This window comes from Plectropomus leopardus, chromosome 10 (genome assembly GCF_008729295.1).
Source record: "Plectropomus leopardus isolate mb chromosome 10, YSFRI_Pleo_2.0, whole genome shotgun sequence".
Classification (NCBI taxonomy): Eukaryota; Metazoa; Chordata; class Actinopteri; order Perciformes; family Serranidae; genus Plectropomus; species Plectropomus leopardus.
This window is the reverse complement of record NC_056472.1, coordinates 4,504,932-4,529,330: the sequence shown is the minus strand read 5'-3', so window position 1 is coordinate 4,529,330 and position 24,399 is coordinate 4,504,932. Positions and strand designations below refer to the sequence as shown.

At 40.5% G+C, this 24,399-nt stretch overlaps 1 protein-coding gene across 1 annotated transcript in view; it reads right to left on the bottom strand.

Moving 5' to 3' along the window:
• Window positions 1-24,399, bottom strand: part of hecw2a (HECT, C2 and WW domain containing E3 ubiquitin protein ligase 2a) — a 58,011-nt gene that overhangs the window by 12,785 nt on the left and 20,827 nt on the right. The window contains 19 exon segments of the mRNA XM_042495139.1: window positions 518-670; window positions 2,462-2,575; window positions 3,424-3,544; window positions 5,278-5,360; window positions 5,540-5,623; window positions 5,801-5,897; window positions 6,220-6,322; window positions 7,597-7,731; window positions 11,896-12,081; window positions 12,833-12,957; window positions 13,290-13,396; window positions 14,830-14,959; window positions 14,962-14,979; window positions 17,596-17,688; window positions 17,850-18,150; window positions 20,831-21,687; window positions 21,776-21,876; window positions 22,358-22,497; window positions 22,662-22,831. Of these exon segments, the coding sequence (XP_042351073.1) occupies window positions 518-670; window positions 2,462-2,575; window positions 3,424-3,544; window positions 5,278-5,360; window positions 5,540-5,623; window positions 5,801-5,897; window positions 6,220-6,322; window positions 7,597-7,731; window positions 11,896-12,081; window positions 12,833-12,957; window positions 13,290-13,396; window positions 14,830-14,959; window positions 14,962-14,979; window positions 17,596-17,688; window positions 17,850-18,150; window positions 20,831-21,687; window positions 21,776-21,876; window positions 22,358-22,497; window positions 22,662-22,831 (3,118 nt within the window).

Genomic DNA, 24,399 nt, shown 5'->3' with positions numbered 1-24,399 from the left:
CATTGAGTCAGAACAGTGCTGGAGCCTGTCATACAGAGAACAACTGAACCAGCAGGGAACATGTTTCTAAATCCTTTCTTTCTTGAGAACGTCTCTAAAGTCAGACAGATTGTCCCTCCAAGAACAAAAGTATTGACTTGACATTCTTCAATTTAATAGGTACCACGAATTTTGTCCAGAGTGACAAACAAACCCCTGAAGACTTATGTTGCTACATCGGCTATCTTCTCCATCAGATCATATTATGATTGTCCTGTCTAGCTGTCTGCCCATCCATTCATCATCTGATGATCTATCCATCTGTCCACCCAATCACTGTCACCGAGGCAAAATTGCCGGGTGAACCACAAATTGCTGATCCAAATTTCCACACAGCACCCCGCAAATGACTTCTATTTTGGGAGCAGCAGTCCAAGCAGACAAGATCAACACTTCACTGTCAGCACAGCGGCACACTAACTTTCACCACATACATTAAACAGATACACTGATTACATGCATATACGAAAAACCTCACCATTCATGGTGGTTGTCCACAAAGGCAGACATGGGGCTGATCTGGACAGTGTACGTGTCATTGGCCGAGTATTCAAACAGGCCGTAATACGGGTTGAACAGTTCTCTGGACACCAGGAAGAAAAACTCTCTGGAGGGTCCACTGTAGTCCAGCCTGCAATCATCACACAATAATATACAACACTGATATAAAAAAGTGGGTGATTTGCAAATCATTTTTGACCTTAATTCAATTGAATACAGTACAAAAACATAGCATTTAATGTTCATACTGATAACCTTTTTTTTTTTTAAATTCTGAATTTAATACCTGCAACACATTTCAAAAAAGATGGGGCATGTTTACGACTGTGTGACATCACCTTTTCTTTAGTAGGCATCTGGGAACTAAGGGTACTAATTTTAGTTTTGATATTGTGTGTTCCCATTTTTGCTTGATATATGACTTCAGTTGTGCAACACTCCAGGGTCTCCTTTATGGTATTTTGTTCTTCATAATGCTCCACACATGTTCAGTGGGATACAGGTCTGGACTGCAGGCAGGCCAGTCTAGTACATGCAAACTTTTAATACAAAGCCATGTTGTTTTAACACATGCAGAATGAGTCTCACTTTCTTGCTGAAATAAGGAGGGACGGCCCTGAAAAAGACGTTGAGATGGCAGCATATGTTGCTCCAAAACCGTATGTACCTTTCAGCATTCATGGTGCCTTCACAGATGTGAAGTTACCCATGATGCCATGGGCACTAACACCCCCCCATACCATTACAGATGGTGGCTTTGAACTGTGAGCTGGTGACCGTCTGGATGGTCCTTTTCCTATTGTCCATGATATCCAAAAACAGCTTGAAATGTGGACTCGTCAGACCACAGCACACTTTTCTACTTTGAGTCAGTCCATCTCAGATGAGTTCGGGCCCAGAGAAGTTGACTGTGTGTCTGGATGTTGTTGATAATTGGCTCTCATTTTGCATGACAGAGTCTTAACTTGCATTTCTAAATACAGCGATTAACTGTGTTTACTGACAATGGATTTTCAAAGCATTCCCAAGCGTCCTTTGCACAATCAAGTCACTGTTTTTATGCAGTGCAGCTTGACAGGTCAAAGGTCATGGGCATTAAATCTAATTTTTTCAGCCCCCTTCTAGCAAAGATTTCTGACTCTTTTGATAATATTATGGATTGTAGATGGTGAAATCTATCAATTCTTTACAACTGTACTTTGATAAATTTTGTTCCTAAACTATTATACTGTTTACTCACAGTTTTTCACAAAATAGCAAACCTTGTGCCCTCTTTGCTAGAGAGCGACTCAGCCTTTTGCCGCTCTCGTACCGAATCATGATACCATCATCAGTTACCAGTTAACCATTTGATGTGTGGAATGTTTCAAACGGGTGTTTCCTGAGCATTCCACTAGTCTTTTGTTGCTCCTGCCCCAATTTTTTGGGAACATTTTGCCGGCATCAAATTCAGAATAAGTGTGTATTTTACAAAAAACAATCATGCTAAATCTAGGAGCTGGTGATTATTATTATTTCAGCAAAGACACACCCCTACAATCATCGGCCCTTGTGCATTTACAACAAGAAAAGGATACAAGATACTACAATTAACTGATAACAAAGGATATATGACCATCAGTCATTCAGAAACTCAGAGTAGAAGGTGCCAGTCATCTCTGTTTACAATAACTCTACATTCTGATGTTCAAACATCCCATGCTTTTCATTCTTTTCTTTTCCCACCCACTTGCTCCAGCTGCTCACTCACCAGCAGACTGTGGATTTACTGGGATGTTATCAGATGTGTGTGTAATTGCACATGTTGAAACTAAAGATAAGAATGAATCAAAACTCCCCTGGATCAATTACAGCAAATACCCTCACTTCACACTTGGCACTGATAAGGAAATGAACTAAGAATGAGAAGCGTCTCTCTTACCCGTCCTCGCCCACAAAGCTGACGTAGAGTTTACTCCGTTGCAGGTCTTTACGGGAGTAACACATGATTTGGTTAAAGGCGTCCTCCAGGAGGTGGTCCCTGCGTATGATGAGCCTGGAGCACATAAACACACACCCAGATCCAGTAGTATTAGACCTGATATGAACAATGGGGCGGCTCCCACAAAAATGTGCATTTGTTGGGGACTATTTTAAATTTATATAATTATATATATTTAGTGTTTTAGCCAGTGTTTACAGCAGCAGGACAATGCAAGTAGGACTGAGTCAAATTAAACAAAAGTGTGGGTGTTCATGGTAATAAAGGAACACGTTACACTGTGCAACAGTGTTACAACAATGGAGCTCTATGGCACAGAGGAAGAAGGTATATCAGGCTTTAGATACACACAAAATTGAGGAGCTGTCTTTCCCAGCAGGTTAAGATCACATACATACGTTTGTATGAACAGGTAATTAGACCTGTTTCTACTCTGTCATTGTCCCTTTTTCTTTACTTTTTTTTGTTTTGTTTTTTGAGTGCAAGTAATTTATACATTGTTTGCATCCTACAGCTGACTTGTATTTTGTTTTTATGTTTGGTGGTTTGTTTTTTTTTGGGAGGGGTGGGGGTTCTGTTTTGTTTTTTTGGGTTTTTTTGTTTAGTACTGTGACCACTGACCCCCTGTCCATGGCCATTTGTTAATAATATTGTTGTACTGTCATGAAAGAAACAAAAAATATACACACAATACTTGTTAGTAGCATCAATTTATAGTAGTTTATCTTTTCATGAGATTTGTTCCCAACAAGAAAAATATATAACATTTCGTCATCTAGTGAATGCAGAAACTATTATAAATTGGCTGAAGGTCTTACTGTTTTCTTAATATAGTTATATAAACTGATACTAAATCAGACAATCTATACATGAATTCCTTAGAATTGCACAGTTTAACCTACTTGACTTTTCCCGGTCCCTGACCATAACCTTTGGTCTCCAGCTTTCGATAGAAGTTCCTCAGTTTGGCTTCAAAATCTCGCTTATAGGGAGCTGGAGCGCGGGCATTAGCTCGCTGGGTGCCTGAGATATAAATGAGAGACAGAAATAAAGACACAGGAAGGAAGAAAAAGGCCGAAAATATGGATGATGAAAGTCGAGATATAAACAGACAATGAGGGGAGACAGAGGTGGGTTTAAAAATAGAATACAGCTAGAGGGAGACTGAGATAAAATGAAATTAAAATGATCCAAAGCGGAAATTGGGAGAGGCAGAATCGAAATCTGAGAATCGGAAGTGCTGTATGCAGGTTAATCCTGGATTGTTATTTTCTATCAGTTGTAGCCGACATTCATTTAAAAAATAAATAGCAGGCAGAGAGAGACACCTCTTCATCTGTCTGTGTTTTGGTTGAACAGTTTAAGATTAGAGGCAGGCTCAGTGTGGAGAGGTGTGGAGAGTGTGCAGGACAGGCACTTGTACACTGACACAACCTGAAGAGAGGAAGTCTGTGTTTGCGTGTCTCTCTCTGTGTGTGTGTGTGCGTCAACCACCTTAGGACACATCTACCCTAACTTATTATTTTTAGTTGAAAAGAAAATATAAGCTCACCAGCCACTTTATTAGGTACACCTGTTCAACCACTCATTAATGCAGATGTCGAATCAGCCAATTGCATGGCAGCATCTCAGTGCATTTAGGCATGTAGACATGGTCAAGATGATCTGCTGAAGTTCAAACTGAGCATCAGAATGAGAAAGAAAGGTGATTTAAGTGACTTTAAACGTGGCATTATGCTTGGTGCTGGATGGGCTGGTCTGAGTATTTCAGCAACTGCTGATCTAACTGGGATTTTCACGTAAAACCATCACTAGGATTTGCAGAGAAAGAAAAAGAGGAAAAAAGACTAAATATCCAGGGTGTGGCAAGGTGGACAGGCAACAGTAACTCAAATAACCACTCGTCACAACCAAGGTGTGCATAAGAGCATCTTTGAACGCACAACACATTGAGCCTGGAGGCAGATGGGCTACAGCAGCAGAGGACCACACCGGGTGCCAATGCTGTCAGCTACGAACAGGAAGCTGAGGCTACAATTTGCACAGGCTCATTAAAATTGGGCAGTGCAGATTGGAAAATATGATAAGTCCTAATTTCTGCTGCGACGTTCAGATGTTAGGGTCAGAATTTGGCATAAACAACAAGAAAGCATGGATCAATCCTGCCCTTGTATCAGTGGATCATAACAATTAGTAACAATTGTTCATCGCTTAAAGCTCAAATCATCTCACTGTATTCTTGAACATGATGATGAGTTCACTGTACTTAACTGGCCTCCGCAGTCACCAGATATCAATCAAGTGAAGTGCCTTTGGGATATTGCGGAACAGGAGATTCACATTATGGATGTGAAGCAGACAAATTTGCGTTGACTGCGTGATGCTATCATGTCAATATGAACCCAAATCTCTGAGGAGCGTTTCCAGCACCTTGTTAAATCTATGCCACCAAGAATTAAGGCAGAGAACTAAGCGAAAATGTGTATGTGTGCAGAGGTTGGGGTGTTAACATGGAATGTGAGTGTAAATTTAAAGTATGTCTTTTGTGAGTGTAACATAAATATTTCATACTAGCCTGACACCAACCTGTGGTATATACTGTATGAAGGTTCTATGAAATCGCTTCTCTTATTTAGTAGGAAGATGTAAAGCAAAACTCCGGGTGGATGGTGTCAAATTTAATAAAGGGAACGGCTTTAATAAAAGGTGCATGAAGGTAATAAACTTGATGCAGACAGAGTGAGACAGACACTCACCAGGGGAGCTCTGAGGAGAGGACAGGCAGTAACTCGGGTGGAGTAAAGGTGGTACGTATGACATCACCTCCTCCTCAAATAAGCTGGAGACAAGAGAGAGGGACGCGCACAGAAGAATCAGAAAGAAGCAGAATGCAGAAATCACACATCCTAGAAAAGCATAATTCTTGGAAATGCTGGAGCCAGATGGTTATAACTTTTCTCAAGTGAGCTATGATCAGTCCCTGACCTGAACACACAAACACAAGTGTGCTGCACTCACCTGAGCAGCATGACGAGGTCAGCGTCGCTAGAGAGACGAGCCAGCCCGGTGACTCCCTCACTGCGAATAAACTGCACCTTTTCCCTGCACACATACACACATACACGTCAGGGGGTAAACTGACACAGTCCATTAGGATTAAAGGTCAACTGTGCGCTCAGTTTGACTGATGATGATAATGGAGGTGCTGGATGTGAGGCTGGAGGGGAAGAGAGAGAGACAAAGACCGGAGGGTGAAAACGGACACGGCGAGGGACATACTTGAGCGAGTGATTCCTGGCGAGCTCAGGTTGCCTTTCCTGCAGGATCTCAACGATGTTGGGTTGCCGTAGAAACGCCACTATCTTGTCATTGTAGGCTGGAGAAAAATGAGGAAAGGTGCATTAACTCTTTGAAACCTGAGAAAATTGATTTCTTCCAAGACCATCAGAAGAAGGCAATGAGTGACAAAAGAGATGAACCAAAACTCAGTAAGAAATTACAAAAAAAAACAAAACATAAAAAACAAGAAAATTGCCTGAAAATTTTAAAGAAAGAAAAAAAAAAAAGAAAGGAAAAACAAATACGGCAAACAAGACTTGGAAAGGGAGCTTAAAATTCCTTCACATAATTTGTGTTAATATGTGTCCTGTGTTTGTTGACAGATCATGCTTGCATGCGCGTGATCCTGCTCGACCTACCCACAGGCACCACGTCGTGGTACTGACTTCGACTGGAGCCGCTGAAGGTGCTGGAGGGGCGGGGCATGGAGGGCGGGTTGGTTTGGCGAGAGTCGTCCACCACCTGTGACAAAAGGAAGCACTACGGTTCAGGTCGCATCCTAGTTCTGAGGCCGATCCATCTGCCGGTCATCCTCAACACTGACCTCCCCTCCTGCTGATTACTTGACAGCTCTGCATGTTCTCACACAATAATAACAAATCTCTGCCAACCAGTTTCCACAGCAAACAAACACTCAAAACAAAGGCTATTTTCAGCAGTCTCAGATACCAGATTGTCAACAAAGCAGTTAGATGCATCAGTGTGGACGATTTCTCCACACTAGACATTTTGGAGACCTATCCAAAATCAGTTACCTTAACCAGATCAGTGAATCCAAAAAGTTGCAGGTTCTATTGACTTAACCCTTTGATACCTGAGCAAATTGGCTTGATTTCTTTTAAAAACATGGGTGGAAGGCGAATGAACGATGAAAGAAGAAATGACCCAAAAATTTACAAGAAAATTTTGAAAAAAAAAAAAGAAAAAAGAAATCCAAACAATACACAAAAAATGACCTAGAAAATGTGCTTAAAATTCTAACAATTCTATAACATAATTTTAAATATGTAATGATGGTTATATAAGTTTTCCCTAACTTTTTAACTCCTGACATTTTCCCCTAGCTTTTTTCAACAACTGTTTAAATCTACAAAATATTTTGCAATTTGTAGAACATTTTTTTGCCAAGTTGCTCATTGCCCTTTTCCCCATGTGATTGACAGAAATTGCACTAATTTGCTCAAAGTTTGAAATACTTGTGAAGGGCATCTAAAAGGAGCACTAGAAAAGTAATGTCACTCCAGGTACCAAAGGGTTAAGCTATCTATCATGTTCACGATGGCCCCTCGTGTTTATGGGTACTATACTGAGGCATCTTAAATAATGTGATGATGTGTGAGTGATGCTGTCATTCCTACATACAGTGCAGCAGAGCTTTGACAGAGGCAGCCGTCTCTCTCCCTCCTCCTATCAATATAACTATGATTATTTGAGATGCAGAGTGTTTATGGAGATTTTCAGTCATTCCTGTGATGCAGTAGAATATCTCGAAGGACTAAGTCAAATGCAACTGCACTTAATGTTTTAATACTCTTGCACTGAAAGTAGCGCCAATGTCCTTGCAGGACGGCTCCACCAGAGACTGAGGGGAGAACTCCCCCGCCTGTGCCCACAGTGCAGAAACTAACCAAGCATTTTTCTCCTTCAAACTGGCCTCTGTAAACATTGCAGCGTCTCTCTCCTAGCCTTAAGTTGACTCCAGGTGACAAGTGGTGCAGTGGCGGCCGGTCTCTCACCTCCCCAGCACTGTGGCTGCGCTGGCGGCTCAGGTGCTGGCGGTGGGCCAGGAGCCCAGTGGAGCGAGAACTCTGGAGGGGCAGCCGGGGGTCAATGAAGGTCGTGGAGCGACAGTTGTGATCCACAAAGAAGGGCTGAGGGTTGAGATGCAAATACACACAGTCATGCATGGATGAACTCTGGTATGGTCACACAGACACACATCTTTACATGCAAACCTAGTGGCCCAGGTGTTCGTCTGCAGATTTTTGAATTAGTGTATAAAACTATGATTGAGAGTGTTATAACTTCTCACCTTCCTGCCTGGTGCGGTCACCTGAACTGTACAGGTAAGAGTAAACTTTCTAGGATTGTATCAATGGCGAGCATAATAGTTGGCAAGCCACAGATGACCTTGAGATAACTTTTTACAGAAAGGATGAGGAATTCTATCCTCCTCCAGCCAGTTCTTCTGAGCTCTGGGAGGGCCTATAGAGTCTCTGGAAAAAATATATTCAAGAAGTCCTTCATTCCAGTGCCGTCAGTATTCCTAAAGCTGGGCATACACTGTACGATTTTAGAAATGTGGTTGTTAATTCCATCTCATACTGTACAAGTAAATCGCCTGCGATGTAAAGCCAAAGCTCACAATTAATGTGTTCACACTGTACGGTCAGATTGTGACCTGAGAGCTCACACTTTATGTGTGAAAGCGGCCTGTCAGCCCCCTGCAGACTGTCCTGGTAACTGACAATTCTAAATAATGATTAGTTTGAAAGCTCCGAGGCAGGTATTAGCAACAATGCTAGCAAGGCAGAAGTGTGCTGCCTTGATAATCTGTGCAATCCTGTGTGCCGAAACCTCCAAGAAAAAGAGGCGCTGGCAAATATGGACTCACAGATGGCTTGGAGGACATGGACAGTATGGCTTGTCCATTTTGCAGAGAGAACCGGAGGTAAGCTAGCTACTTTCATTGGTGGCAACTTGATTCATGGTGTTAATTTTCTGCCCAGCGTTGTGTTGCCATGGCGTTTTCAGATGCTGTTTCAACTTCGCGCAGTCGCAGTGAGAAAAAAACAAAAAAACAAATGCTGACATTGGGGAATCAACTCGTGGCCCTGCTTCAACTGTGCGAGAACCAACCCACAGTGGAGCAGGTGATCAGTCCTTGCTCACTCAAGTACACTGCACAGCCACACAATGACCCAAGACGAAGCTGAAATTCTGCCCGACTTTAAAATGAGTCGTGCGGCTCAAAAATCGAGTCAAAAACGGCTGAAATCGTACAGTGTGTACTTGGCCTAACTCAACTAAGTGACTGATGAGCTTTAAACCTCAGACAGACAGTGACACGAACTGATTTAATGTGTTCAGTGTTCCTAATGACCCATTTCTGTGTGTTTCACTAACTTTTACTAACTGCTTGTCTGCTTTTTATTCTGTTTGGTGGTTTCCACCCAGGTGGACAATAAAGATCTATTCTATACTATACTATACTATTCTACAGTATTCACTTAAATTCAATTCTATTTGCTTTATTGGCATGAATGTTTGTAAAACCATATTGCCAATGCCTCAGATATAATTAAATGATGATATAAATAAATACAAGGGAAAAAAATCAATCATGATATTCAAATCAACAGCAATCCATTGGATAAAAAAAATAGATGCATGAATAAAAAAGAGCGAGAACATTTTGTTTTGTGTGTGTGTGTGTGTGTGTGTGTGTGTGTGTGTGTGTCTGTGTGTGTGGTATGTCTACTGTATATAGACATAAGAAAAAAAATCAAAACAAAAAGTGAGATGTGCAGGAAAAATGAAGTATAAACACCACGTCAGGTTGTTGTTCAGGTTGTTGTTGTTGTCCCGTAGGCTGTGACACGCACCAACATACCTCGCTGCTTCTGTGACACAGACAATGATTTCCATCAGTAGATACTGTATTTTTGTCTGCTCAGTGAGAGCATTTAAATCTTGGCATCTACATTTAATTTGTGTGAAGAACTTTGTTCTAATATCATCATGTGTGCAACAGTGTAGCAGGAAATGTGTCTCTGTCTCCACCTGTCTCTGTGGACAGAACTGACACAGCCTGTCTTCATGAGGCAGCCAGGTCTGTCTGTGTCTGTGTCTCTCTATAGCCAAGCTGTGACCACAGAGTCTGTACACAGTCAATGTCTTTCTCAGTTTCTGATCAGGCACGCTGCTCAGACAGTCAGCCACCGTGTATTGTCTGTTTAAAACCACACAGCACTGAAGTTTGCTTTGAGTATTTATGATGGATGTCCAATAGTTAATGTAATCGATGTCGGTTGAGCCCAGCAAATCCTATTTGGGTTTCCCTGACATCTGGGTCGTTTCTGGAAGACCATAACCCCGGTCTTCTCCAGGTGAACTGTCAGGGCCCAGGACTGACAGGAGTTTTGCAGATGATCCAGGTGCTGTTGTAAGGCCTCTTTAGATGGAGCCAGCAATATGAGATCATCTGCAAAGAGCAGGCATTTAATCTCTGAGTCAGAAAGAGCGAGGCCAGGGATATCTGATTGTTCTGGTGATTTTGCCAGAACATCAATATAATTATTAAACAGGGTGGGGCTGAGACTGCAGCCCTGTTTCACCCCTCTACTTTGGGGAAAGAAATCTGTTAACATATTACCGATATTCAAAGCACATTTATTATTTGTATACATTGTTTTAATTATGTCATAGATTTTCCTCTCTACAGCTTTTGCAATAAATTTCAGGAACAGACCATTATGCCAAATTGAGTCAAATGTTTTTTTGAAATCGACAAAACCAGATATTGACGAGGGTTTGGAGGGTATAGATATGGTCGGTAGTTCTATGTTGTGGGGTAAATCCAATCTGACTCTTGCTCAGGACATTATGATCTCTGAAGAGGTCTTGCAGTCGGCTGTTAAGGATGCTGCAGAATAACTTCCCCAGGTTGCTGCTCACACATTTGCCTCGGTGATATTGTGGGTCAAATTTGTTTCAATTTTTCAAGATCAGTGTTATAATTCCTTTGCTCCAGATGTCAGGGAAATTTGCAATACTCAGGACAAGGCTGAATAGTTTTAATAAGGCAGTTTTGAGCTTATGGTTGCTAAATTTCAGCATTTCATTTAAGATACCATCAAGACCACTGGCCTTCTTTGGCTGTGGATTTTAGACACTAGCTCCTCTTCAGTAATTTGGTAGTCTAAAGGGTTCTGGTTGTCTTTTTTCCATATTTCACCATTTTGAATAGCCAATTCTTCTTTGTGTGGTTTGTTGAAAATGCCATTTTTCCAGAAATGATTTGAGTCAATAGACTCTTCAGTTGTAGCAAGCTGATGCTCATGCTCCTCCCTGAAGTTCTGAATGTTCTTCTGTATAATTTCAGTGCTTCCCAATATTGGAGGTGGAGCTCAGGATTGTTGTCTGTGTTTTTGATGTGATACATTTCTGAGCGTTTTTCTCAGATGTCTGCAGTCTGTGTCAAACCACTTTTCACTGGTGGACTTTTTGGATTTGTGATGCTGAGACTTCTTCAGATGGGATAAATGTGCAGCATTGTCAAATATGTGATTAATATGCCGTACAGCCTGATTCAGACTGTTGTTACTGTGGGGATATGATGTGGAAAGAAAATAGTCTAATTAAGACTGAATTGTTTGATGTCTGATTGCTGTCTGGTAGTTGTCCGTGCTGTTATTTGTCCATCTGTAAGGTTGTTTTGTGTAGTTCAGTTTACTGGGCTCCATTACATGAAGGGGGTCTAGGTATGTAAGGCTATAATCTACTGTGCTATTGCCAAGAGGAGAGCTGTGTGTGTAATGACCAAAGGAGTCAACGAAGCCAACTGTTAACTATGTACAGACCCTACCGCTCAACATAGCTGCAATAGTTGAAGCCCACTTTTGTTGACAGTTCTATTCTGTTCTGTAGTATTCTATTCTTATCTATTCTACAGTAATCTATTCTACAGTCTTCTTTTCTATTCCATTCTATAGTGATCTATCCTGTTCTATTTTCTACTGTGTTCTATTCTATTCTATAGTATTATTTTCTATTGTTTCCTTTTCTATTTTCTACAGTATCCTATTATAATTATATGATATTTACAGTATACATATTCTACAGTATTTTATTCTATTCTATTCTGGTACACTGAAAGTAAAGATTAGTGGACAGCTGAGCAGCGAGAACAATCACTGGATACACGTGACCTTCAAGGTTAGTGTAATCCCAGGTCAATAATCAAAGGTTGAGGGTCACACACGCACGCACGCACGCACGCACGCACGCACGCACGCACGCACGCACGCACACACCTTCCCAGTGTGGTCGTGCTTCATCTCCCAGCCCCGAGGAAGCTCCAGCTGCTTGTTGGAGAACATGTTGAGGAAGGTGACGAGGTCGCGGTTGTGCTGGTAGCGCTCAAAGTAGTGAGCGTCCCGACGCACCTTGCTGATCATGTGCTTCAGGCAGGTGTTGCTCGTAAACATGCGGTAGGCACTCTGGGCAGAGGGGGGCAGGAAGTTGAGGTCATCAGAGAGGGCCGAGAGAAAACACACATTTTATATTGTGATATTAACTGGAAATGAAATACAGTAAGGCCAACATCATTTTTTTGTTATAACATGTTGTTTTTGTGTTAATGTGTATCTTTAGACATATTATAATAATCATTTAATTATATGTTATATGTTTTTTGGAAAAAAAAAAAGAATGAATAAAAAACTGAAATACACTACTGCAGTAAATCTGAGGACCCCCCAGGGTTCCTGGACCCCCAGATGAAGACCGAGGCTCAGGCAGCATCTACTTAGACAGATGCTGAGTTAAGTTTAGTTAAACCATTTCAAAGTGGGGCAAATTGGCCTGATTTCTTTTAAAAACATGTGAAGAAGGCAATGAGAAACTAAAGAAAAAATGAACCAGAAAGGAGCAAGAAATTTGTCCAAAAAAAAAATAAAAAAGTGCAAGAAAATTAACTGAAAATATAAAAAATTAGAAACAAAAGATAGAAAAACAAAAAAACAAACAAAAAAACAAAAGGGAAATAAAAAGAAAACAAAATAAAACAAACAGCAAAAAATAACCTTAATAAAATAACCTAAAAAAATCCTAAATGTTATTCTGTAAATGTATATATAATACATAATAACGATAATTAGAAATATAATTCTCTGGACATTTTTTGCTTTGTTAAAAATACATTTTTAAATCTCCTAATTTCTTGCAATTTATAAGGCAAATTGGACCTACAGGGTTAGAATGCAGCACGGTGAAGAAGTCGGGGCTGCACAGGAACTTGGCGCTGGGTGACTGGAGCAGCAGAGAGAGACGCGAGCGACCACTGGAGTGAGCCACGGCACTTTCTCGTCTGTATTCTGCCACAAAATAAACACACACCAGTCAAACCTCCAGACAGGGAGACACTAACAAAATCAGCTTATTTCATGAAAACATGATACAAATGTCACATCCAGCATTATGTGTCAGGGATAAAAGAAAAAAAAAATCTCCACAGACTACAGCGATTCTGACACACAATAGCTTTCTCAGACTCGTGGATTATCACAGCATTTCAAGAGATGAATCATTTTCAAGAGGTGAGTCATTTAATTGGGCAAATATTTTCTCTCAGAATGACTGCAGAGCTCTGGTGAATGAAACCTCTAATTTTCCTATTTATGTGTTTTCCTCTAATACTGAAACGAACCAGAAATGGAGTGAGGCATCAGTTCACTTTCTGGTTCAGGAAGCAGGTCGACCGGGGTTTCCTCTGCACGGTCACTGTTAGTGATGGTCCTCCTGATGCTCTGGTACCTGTGAAAGGAAAGTTAAAGTTACTGTAGTGAAAGTATAGATTTACATTGTTTTAGTAAAGAATGTTGTTTTAAGAGTACAACTGTGCGCTTAGCCCTTTGAAACCTGAACTGACATCAGTTTTCTTGTGCTGCGTCAGATGCCTTTTGCAAGCTTTTTGAAGACTGAACACACTAATTAAATTGCTTTCAAAATCATGGGGGAGGGGAATCAGAAATCACCAAAAAGGTGATAAGAAAATGACCTTAAATTAATTTTAAAAAGAGGGGAGGATTATTAGAAAACGATCCCCCCCAAAAATTAGGGGAAAATGTCCAGAAAACTTAATTTCTTCTTATAATAGTTATACATTTAAAATTAAGTTACAGAAAAATATAATGAAAAAATATATACATTATATATATATATTAACACATTTTTAGGTTATTTCCTTGTTTCTGTTTGTCTTTTTTTTTTGGTTTATTTTCAAGTAACTTTCTTGTAACTTTTTTACTAATTCCTTTCTAAGTTTTTGGGTCATTTCTTGTTAAGTTGCTCTTTGCCTTCTTCCGATGTTCTCAAAATAAATTTGTTCAGGTTTCACTAACACTCGCTGATATCTGGCTTTTTTTATGGGATGGGAAAAGTTACAATAGGCATTCACACTCAGCTCAAATGAATGCGGTAGTCGCGGGTATCTATGTATTTTTCTTTGTTCTTTATTTATTATTGTTATTTATACGTAGAGACAGAACACAGGGAGAAAATGGAGATCTGATGGTTAACAAACATATCAACACATATTAGAGCTATGTTACATTGACAGCTGCACAGAAAATGAATTCATGGTGAGAGATAAGTAAGACATATATAAAAAAAAGAAGTAACCATCCTAACATTTTCACAGTCCTCCATGCTGCTTTCTGCTGTTTACTAATCGGTTTTCTGGTATGTCCGCGACCTCAAACATGAAACACCAGTGAAAAAACCAAGAAAGCTGTACTCATCTGCAGAGTTGTGTACACTGTTCTAGTTTACCGGCAATGGGAAAGGAGTCTATCACCTATATATACACTGAGTTTATGTTAAAAAACCTGCATACATGCCCTAATTTTGGTGGAAAAGGGGTGTAAAAGTCACACCAAAGGGTGGTCCTAAAAAGGAGGCATTTCAAGCAATGAGGGATTAATACAAAAGCTGCTTTATTTCCCTATTGAAAGCATTTGTATATCTTTGTTATTACAAAATTACATAAGCTCCAGAAACTACAAAAAGAATGCATAACAGAAAAGTAGCTCTGTGACACAGGGATGTTTTTGTAAGCATTTCGTTTTGGTTCTGTATCTGTTGAAAGCCACTGCTGATATGATAAACCCTGGTTTAATGAGATATTGAACATTTCTATATCCTGTAAATAAAATTCTAAGCGATACATTTCTCTTCACAAAGCTCACCTGCGGTTGAGTTGCTCCATCTGCTGAATGGAGTTGGAGCGGGTCAGGCCCTGCGGGGCGGGAGGTCCGGTGGGACGCTGCCATGTGGTGGTTCTGTTCACGTGGTCCACAAAGAAGATCCTCCCGTGCTGTCGATCCGAGCCTCCCAGTCTAAGAGGCAATGAATGATTGATACACAGTAGGTGTTTAATGCCTCAGAAGAACACAGCTGTGTTAACAAATGTTAGCCAGAAGTTTAAAACATGATGGTTAGATCAACAATTGAATTTAAAGCTCATACAACCCCAGGCTGTAATCAGACATTACTTTATTTGTCAGTCATCTGCAATTTGAAATCTTTTTTTTTTTAAATCTATTTTTACTGTATTTGCTGATTAAGAGACAACCTCCAAGGCTAACAAGTCAGTGTGCCATAAACTGCAGTTACTCTAATGGCCACTTGAGGCTGGCTCCAAAACAGAGTCAATCCCCATAGACCTCCATGTTAAAATGCCCAAATTTGGTCAAAGGGAAAGGAAAAGGAGGAAAGCAGGAAAGGAAAGAGAAAAAGGGTTATGAAAATGTGTGTGCGTAGACATGTATGGAAAGAATTAATTCCACCAAACCACATCCATCCTGCTAAACTTACATGTCTTACATGTAATATAACTAAATTCAGACAATCAACACTACATTTGTTTTTGTTGTCATTTGTTTGTTTTTCTTCTTGGTTTTTAAGTATGTTTTCAGTCATTACTGTGTTCATTATTGTTCTTGCTTTCTTAATTTTATCCGAAACCCAATATCATTGCTTTGTTGATTTTGCATTTGTTTATATGTATGCTAAATGGCTAAATGGTCAATAAAGGGTTTTAAAAACCAAACAACTTAACAGCAGAAATAAACATGTTAACAGACCACAGCGCCAGCCTCACACCTAATTATATTCATTTCAGAAAACCAAGATGGCGACAGCTGATATGCCAAACTCGAAGCTTTAGAACTGAAATCCATAAACTAATGGGTGACGTCATGGTAGCTACGTCCATATTTTTACAGTCTTTAACCCTTTAACCCTTTAACTAAGCACATTGGCTTTTAACGTCTTTCAAAATCATGGGAAGAAGGCAAAGAGCAACTTAAGAAGAAATTACCCAAAAATTAGCAAGAAGTTAGTTAAAAAAAAAACAACAATCAAAAAACCAAGTACAAACACAAGAAAATCGCCTAAAATTTCACAAAAAAACCAAAGCAAAACCAACATCAAATAAACAAATTGGAAAGTAAAAACAAACAAAACAAAAACAGGGAACTGACCTGAAAATAGTGCTTTAAAATGTACAATAATTCTGTAAAATAAATTTAAATATGTAATTATTTTAATTAAAAATATAGTTTTTACCATTTTTTTTTAAATGCTACGCGATGTGGGTGCTACCCTACGTCATCGCTACCCTACGTGGGTGCTATGCAAATGTGACAAGGCTGCCCCAATATCAGCGATACCCACTGTATGAATTCAGCATTAAGTGGCAGTGATGAGCTAGTCAGTGGGATACACACATGCACTAACATGCAAGTATAGCCGGACCGGCTTACCACAACAAACCAGTGAGTGTGACTACATTATTTGCTCAGGATGTATAATATTAATAATGGTTTGTTGCTATATTAAAGCTCTGAACATTCCATACAGAGCAAAGTTATTAACTTATTAAGTATTGGACCAATTCTTATTTTGATCTGTGTGCTGGAGGACAAGTCAGAAATTCTGTGGGAAACATGAATAATTATCAGATGGATTTCACAGCAATCAATCGGATAATTGACAAGATATTTTACTGAAAAAACCTCATGGAGGCACTAGATGAAAAGTAACCCAGGCACTGAAGAAATAAGAATTTATCATCTGAGCGTCTTTAACCCTTTGAAACCTGGCTCGACATCAGTTTTTCTCCTTTTACAGCAATTGTAGCTTTGAAACCTGAGCAGATAGCTTTAACTCTCTTCAGAACATGGGAAAAAAGGAAATGAGCAAATTGTAAAACTTGATAAAAAGGTGACAAGAAAACGTTAAAAATGGGAGAAAGCGAGAGAAAGAGAGAAAAAAATTTGAAAATTATCCAAAAAAAAGGGTGAAATGTCCAGAAATTATATTGATGATGATTAGAATTATATATTCAAAAACGTTACAGACTATATAATAATTTTCAACTTTGGATACTTTTTGGGGTTATTTGTTTGTTTGTTGTTGTTTTTTTAGTCCTTTTCTAGCTATTTTTCAGGTAATTTCCCTGTAAATTTGTACTTATTTCTTGCTCATTCAAATACATTTTTTTTCATTTTTTCTTCAGTTGCCAATTGCCTTCCTCACATGTTTTTGGAGGAAATCAAGCCGATTTACTTAGGTTTATGAGGGTTAAAAACATTTTTGATAATTATCAGTATATTTTAGTCTGAAATCAGAGGACCAATATACTGATGACAGATATTTGAATTCCCACAGCCCCACTAGTGTGGCCATAAAAAAATGAAAAAGCTTAGATCAGTTTATTTACATCCTCTCTCCACCATATCTCACTACAGAGTGGGAAAGTGCTGTGCTGACAGTCATTCTTTAGCTAACTTGTGATTAAATTGTGGACTAGGATCCGTACTTATAGTTAAGGTCATTCAGTATGGACACACATAGACAAAGACAGACGCATAAACAAAGAGACACACAGGTGGGTACACACACAGATACAATAGACAAACAATACGGTGCATGCAGACACACACACTCACTGGGAGGTAGAGGCTCGTCCACACGTTGGTATCGGTGGATGTCATGACGCACAGAAGGAAGCGAACGTACAGGATGGCCGTTAACGTGAGTGCCTGAACATAGAAAACATACAGAAGACGGAGGGAACTTGGATTTAATACGATGAAAATGGTCAAAGTTTAAGTATGAGTGCCGCTGTTGTTCAGGTTAACTTTTACTTTTTGGACGATAAAATCCAACCAGAGTCCAAACTGTTAAATCTAAAGCGATGTACCTTCCTCTCCATCTGTTTCTGTGGTGGCCTGCTCTGAATCAGCAGAGCCCGCCTCCTCCTGCGGCTTTATCTCCTCCCTGTCCTGTTCTCCAGCCGTGCCCCCGGCAGCCTGCAGGCTCAGCCTCCTCACACTGATCTCCTCCACCACCTCCTGCTGGAAGACCGGGGAAGCCTCTCCTGTCGCCTCAGTAACAGTAACATGCCCGCCTCCTTCATCGTCTACAGCTTGATTAGTTGGTGGGGTCCCGGAAACGACGTCTCCCCCTGGATCTATGGCCGTCTCAGCTCCCTCCTCTGCTTCCTACAAAATGCCCCACACAATAAAAAACAATGAGTGAAAACAACAGAAAAAATACAAATCATTCTAGAGGAGGAATAGAACATGAAAAACGCAATCATACAACAGAGTTTCACACTGAAGCATGTTAATCACATGTACACTGATATAGACAGAGCTGCTGTCTTTAGAGACATTAGAGACAATATTACATTTCCTATAGATATTAATAATCAAATTTACCATGAAAAAGGTAGGTTACACCCTATGATGTGGTTTGCTGCTTTCAGAAGCTCCTCGGAAATATCGTATTTACAAGTTACAAGCACATGAACAGCCCTCCAAAATCGTAATTACGAGTGGGAAATTTCGATGATACCCGACTCTTGAGCATTGAAGCAAATGCTGTGTTTTGAGGGCATTCCCAGAAATACTGTATTTCTCCATGCAAGACATTCACACCAGGAACCCCAGACAGTGTACCTGGCCTTGAATCCAGTTTTCGTGATGACCAAACAGTGTAAACTAATAGTCATGTGATGTCATGGGGCCGGATAGACTTTTTTGCTTTGACTTTCATGGCGAAAGAGATGTATGTAAATCAGTGGAAAAAATTTTTTGAGCGTCACAACCCCCAAGAAATGACTCATTTCACTATCTGGATTTGCTTGAGCTGACTGACTTAACTGAGCAAGTTTCACAGGAATAAACAGAGCCTGCCTCTACTGCTGTATCTAGTTCTCTTCATACATCTATGATTCACACCTACTGCTACCAAATCTCTGTGAATTACAAAAAGTCAGTCACCTCCAATGGCAGCTCACAACATTAGGACAGTATTGGCTTCATCACCAAGGCAACAAGAGAAAACTGTGAAACATTCAATGAAATTTGCATTGGTGCGTAGGCTCAAGCGCTAAAAGAAAACAATCGTTGAACATTTGTCTATAATCCCTTGAAAAGTGGTCACAGATCACTGGTTCACACTCACGCTCTGTTTCTAGAAAATCAAGAAAATCAGATAATCTGCAACATCATCTCCAACATGCTGCTTAAAGATATGAATTTAACACCCAGTATGTTTACATGCACAGTTTAGATGAGCTACGGTTATAGCTCGATAAGGCAGTTTAATCGGACTGTCCAGTATACGAGCACTAAGGGAGAACTGATTTATTGAATGAAGTATGTCCGACCCCACCACAGCAGGTGGAGATATGCCCCCTTTCAGCTATTTGCAATAAACCTATGTTATCTATACAGTCTATGCTATAGACTGCATCATAATCACAGCTGTTTATTTACAATAACTTTGGGGTAGAAAACTGCCGCATCACAAACATATAATCAAACGGTGCTGAGCAGACTCTGCCTTCAATGATTACTGTTAAGCCACCAGAAAAAAAATCATTATCAGTTTAAGTGTATCTCACTCTATATTTCTAACATTTTTACCACTTTACCGTGCTGTAAGACAGCCCTTACCAACGTGGATTTCAAGCTGTTACATCAAAAACACCAGACTCTGTCAAGAAAAACATTTTATTCCACTGAGGGGCGGAGCTGCTACTCTACCGCTGCCTCCATCAGCTGTTGTGGAAGGTAAATAGGAGCCAGAATTCAAATATAACATACAATTAAACTGATATTGTTTTTTGAGGGCGCTAAAGTATGTTTTGCTGCTGCCTCTGCCACAGCAGAATATTGCTTAGCTTCCATGCTGGTTTTGTGAGACTGTATTTTATTTATCAGAGGGGGTGGCTGGAGTGTGACTTTTTTATTTAAAATAAATATAAAATACTACCTTTTAAAGTTGTATATCCCTCCTGAGTGTTGAAATTATTTTTTAAATAAGTGATGAACAGTCCCTATCCGTAAACACAGAGGCCAGCGCAGCGTTGAGGAACACACGCAGATCACCTAATCCACTTAAAGTCCGACTACAGTGAGCACATGACGGAATAGCTCGACTTCCATTATCTGTTGTGTTAGTGTGATTTCAAGGTTTTCGATTTAGTGCAATTTCAGTCAGACTAAGATGTTTAGATGTATTTCAAAAATCCAGTTTTAGTTGGACTAACAGAATAATTTGACTTTTTCTAACATCATGTAAATGTAGTGACTGTGTGTGACCAAGCACTGAACCTGGGGCGACAGAGCCTTCTCCACAACCGCCCCCACCTTCTGGAACTCTCACCCCAAACATATCCGAGACTGCACCGACCTCTCCCAGTTCAAATCACCAATCAAAACCCACCTGTTTAAAACTGGTTTTAACATCCCATTAGTGATGTCATATGACTTGTAATGTTGTGTGTATTTTAATATGTATTTTAATGTATTCTATTCTATGACTCTTTTTTTGACTCCATTAAAGTGTCTTTGAGTTCTACAAAAAAGTGGATTATTATTCATATTATTATCATTGTTATTATTATTGAACTTGGAATAATGGTGCTTCAGAATCAGCAGAGTGTCATGTTGCAGTGTCACATGGATTCGGCTGGGGCTAAGACCCAGCAGAGCCAGCTGTACAATGTGTGTACTGTGGGGACAGTGATGACACTCAGCCTTAGCAGCAACACACTCACTCTGAGATAAAGAAGAGAATAAAGAAGAACTGGAAGATAAAATTTTGACAAAAGGAAAAAATATACATAGGGTTGAATCTTGGGTCATGGCTATATAAGGATAACAAACTCACCACAGCAGTTGTCACAGTGATTGGACAGCTCTCTGATGATGAGAAGACGGTCTGCTGAGCTGTTGCCATGGAGCAGGTGTCAATCTCAGAGGAGGGGTCCTCGCCAGGCCCTCTTCCCTCCTCATGCACTTCACCCTCTGGCAGAGCACTGTGGGACACAGCCTCTGTGAAAGGAGTCTCCTCCACCTCGGAGAAGACGTCTGGCTCCAAAACATCCTCCAAGTCCAGACCTGCACCCATCTCCAGGGCCGCCTCTGCCTCAGGGGCCACGTCTTCTGTCACAGCACCTGCACCCTCGGGCTCCTCCTCCAGCACAGAGGGCTCCAGCTGCTCTGGCTCCTGCTTGATCTCAGCAAATGCGTCGTCCTCATCGGGGCCGCTGACATCCGGTGGCACCCCATTCATCAGCAGCGGTGACAGTGGCACCGGGATGATGTCATTGGCTCCGGACCGCTCATCGTCCTCGTCTGAATCGATGTGCAACATGGCGCTAAGCCGTGTGTGTGTGGGGAAGCTGGAGCGCAGTTTAGGCGAGGCTGCGCCAAGGGGTCTTTCACCGGGGCCTTTAGGGGCCTCGATAGCATCCAGGCCCTCGCTAAGTGACCTCTGGAGCATTTCATGGCATGAAAGGCTTTCATGCTCCACAAATCTCCCTTCAGCTCCAACAAGAGGCAGCTCCTTCTCTGGGTAGGCTGTGGCCCCGCCTTCCCACATGCCCTGGGAGCCCTGGGAACCGGTAGGAGAGGGGCCAGAAGAGACCACTCCTGGAAGATGGTGGGGCAGGTCTTCGTCATCGGAAGGAGTCCCTGGAGCTCCATTTAAGGACGAAATGCCGATGATAGACTCAGGAGAGGCACCTACAGCGGGCAGAACAGGTTGTTTTTCCAGGTTGAGAGAGAAAATGTATTTAAAAGTAGTGACAAATTAAACTAAAGGCAGATTTACCATCAGGCCCAGTCGATGTGAGCTCCACCTTGAACTGCAAATGGCCGCTGACGTGTTCAGTAGGAAGGCGCCGACACAGGGGGAAACTCACAGGTTGGACTCTGCACAGCAAAGAGACAAACAGAGACACTAACACCACATTTGAAGAAATTCCCTCTGGACGGTCTTCAGATACATTCATGATAATGAGACAGATGCAAGGTCACAGTGACCTTGACCTATGACCATGAAAAACTAATCAGTTCTTTGCTAAGATTAAGTGGAAGATTATACCAAATTTGAAAGAGTCCCCTTAAGGTGTTCTTGAGATATTGGGTTCACAAGAATGAGACAGATGCAAGGTGACAGTGGCCTTGACCTATGACCACCAAAATCTTATCAATTTGTCCTTGAGTCTAAATAGACATTTGTGCTATATATGAAGAAAATCCCTCAAGGTATTGTTTAGAATGGGACAACCTGAAAACATAATGCCCCTGGTCAGAGACATAAATATATCCTTATGACTGACCTGAAGCTGATTGTTGTTACATAAATTACACATGTTGTGTCTGTTTGTGTTTCTGCATGGTTTACACCTACCCGGGTATTTTTTCAATAAGTCTCTGCACAGGGATAGTGAGCTGACCGAGGAAGCGTTTGATGATTGGTCGACTCTTTGCGAACTTGTCCTTTACCTCGATGTACAGGATGTCCGTCATCAGAGCTACAAACGTGTATTTCTGCAGAGAGGCACACAAAAAAATGCACTAAATACAGTCGCAATTTTGAATTTGAGAAATGATGTGTGTCTGAGTGAAAGCCTGTTTTGATACATCCACTGAATATACTGCATGTGAACACACACTACACTACACACTATCGGTGTAGTGTGTTTAAGAGTCACCTCTCCATGCCAGACAGGGTTGGTGGTGTTAGCAATGATGGCTGATCGTCGTTCCTGTCCGTGGTGGCTGAAGATGGGAAAGACGCTCCTCTTCCCTGGGTGGATGGACATCTTCAGGTACGGGTCCGGATTAAAAAACATGCCCTTCTTCAGACCAGTGGCACGCAAATCTGCAACAACGCAGACGCGATAACAGGCTTGTGAAGAGGAGATGTTTAGGGTTATAATGTTCACCATGTTCACCATCTTTGCAATGTATTTTAACATGTTAACATTTGCTAATTAGCACTGAACACAAATTACAGCTGGGGCTGATGGGAATGTCGTGTGTTTATCAGGTATTTGGTCATAAACCAATTAATTGGACAAATTGAAACTGACCAATGATGACGTTAGATGAAAAGTCACACGATCACCAAACTAATAACAATTCATCATGTGAGGATCATCGATATTTGTGCCGAATTTCAACCATTAGAGAGTATTTTGGGGCATGGGAAGAGCAGCAGAATGTTAGGCGGATTGAATGTGTAAAGAAATTGTAGAGAAACAAATAAAAAGTGAAAAAATGCAATAAAAAAAAAAAAGAAATCCAGGTTCCTCTCCAGTATCAGTTTTAGACACTCAGGGATAGCGTGTCATTTTATGCTATATGCATTGTGTCTGTTCAAAATAAACTGCCATTTTTACAGTACGTATACAGTTTCTGCTTGTTAAATGCATTCAACTCTTTAAACTCTTTTAAAATAAAACTTGAAAGTATTTTTTTTAAATCAGGTTTAGGCAATGTGGTATGTTTTGAAAAAAAAAACATCACGATTGGCTTAAAATAAGTATATTTGTAACTTATGTGATGTTGCATCACTAGTGTAGTATGCTACACGTATTAACACACTATGTTTTTTTTTTTTATGAGTAAAATAAATATCGACTTATGGTTTCACACAAAAAAGTCCGGAGTTTGTTTGATCCATCCACATATGAAGACTTATTGATACTTCTACAGCTTTCTTGCGCATCAAAATATGACCCCATCTGATGCGTCTCATAAAGCTGCTAAAGGGCGCCTCGCTGTGTCTGTATCTGATGCTGAGGGCCACTGACCAAGCGTCAGTATTTGATGAGTTGGGGGTGAGACGAGCTCCTGGTTTATTAATTAATAAATGCAAGTCGTACTGATACATACTGATATTTTCCTGTAAACTTGTTTTAAAAATCCTGATCCTGACTGATAATAAACCAATAACATTCCATCTTTTTTTTGAGAGAGTACTGCATATATTCATGACATTGCCAGTTATTTTTTGCTGTTGATTACATAACGTTATAATAATACATTCTTAGTGCAATTGAAATTGTTTTAAACCAGCATTTCATCTATACTCCTCTTTTTGTTTTGCTTTTTCTTTTTAAACAGTAAAGTATATTTTGAAAAGTAAACAAAATAATATAAAGTAATAACATTCCCTGTCTGTCTCTGTTTCCTGCATATAGTTTTGAGAGCTTATGCTGTCGTTTCTGCAGAGGACTTTAAGACAAACATGAGACAGAGACTGCATTGTGCTAAAAACCAGAAGTCTGTGGCGCCTGGTGGCTCAGTGGATAGAGCGGTGCCCCATGTACAGAGTCTGTGTCCTCGCAGCAGTGGCTGCGGGTTTAAATCCAGCCCCTTTGCATGTCTCCCTCTCTCCCCCTTGCACAATGCCACTGTCCTGTCAATGAAAGGCAAAAAAGCCCC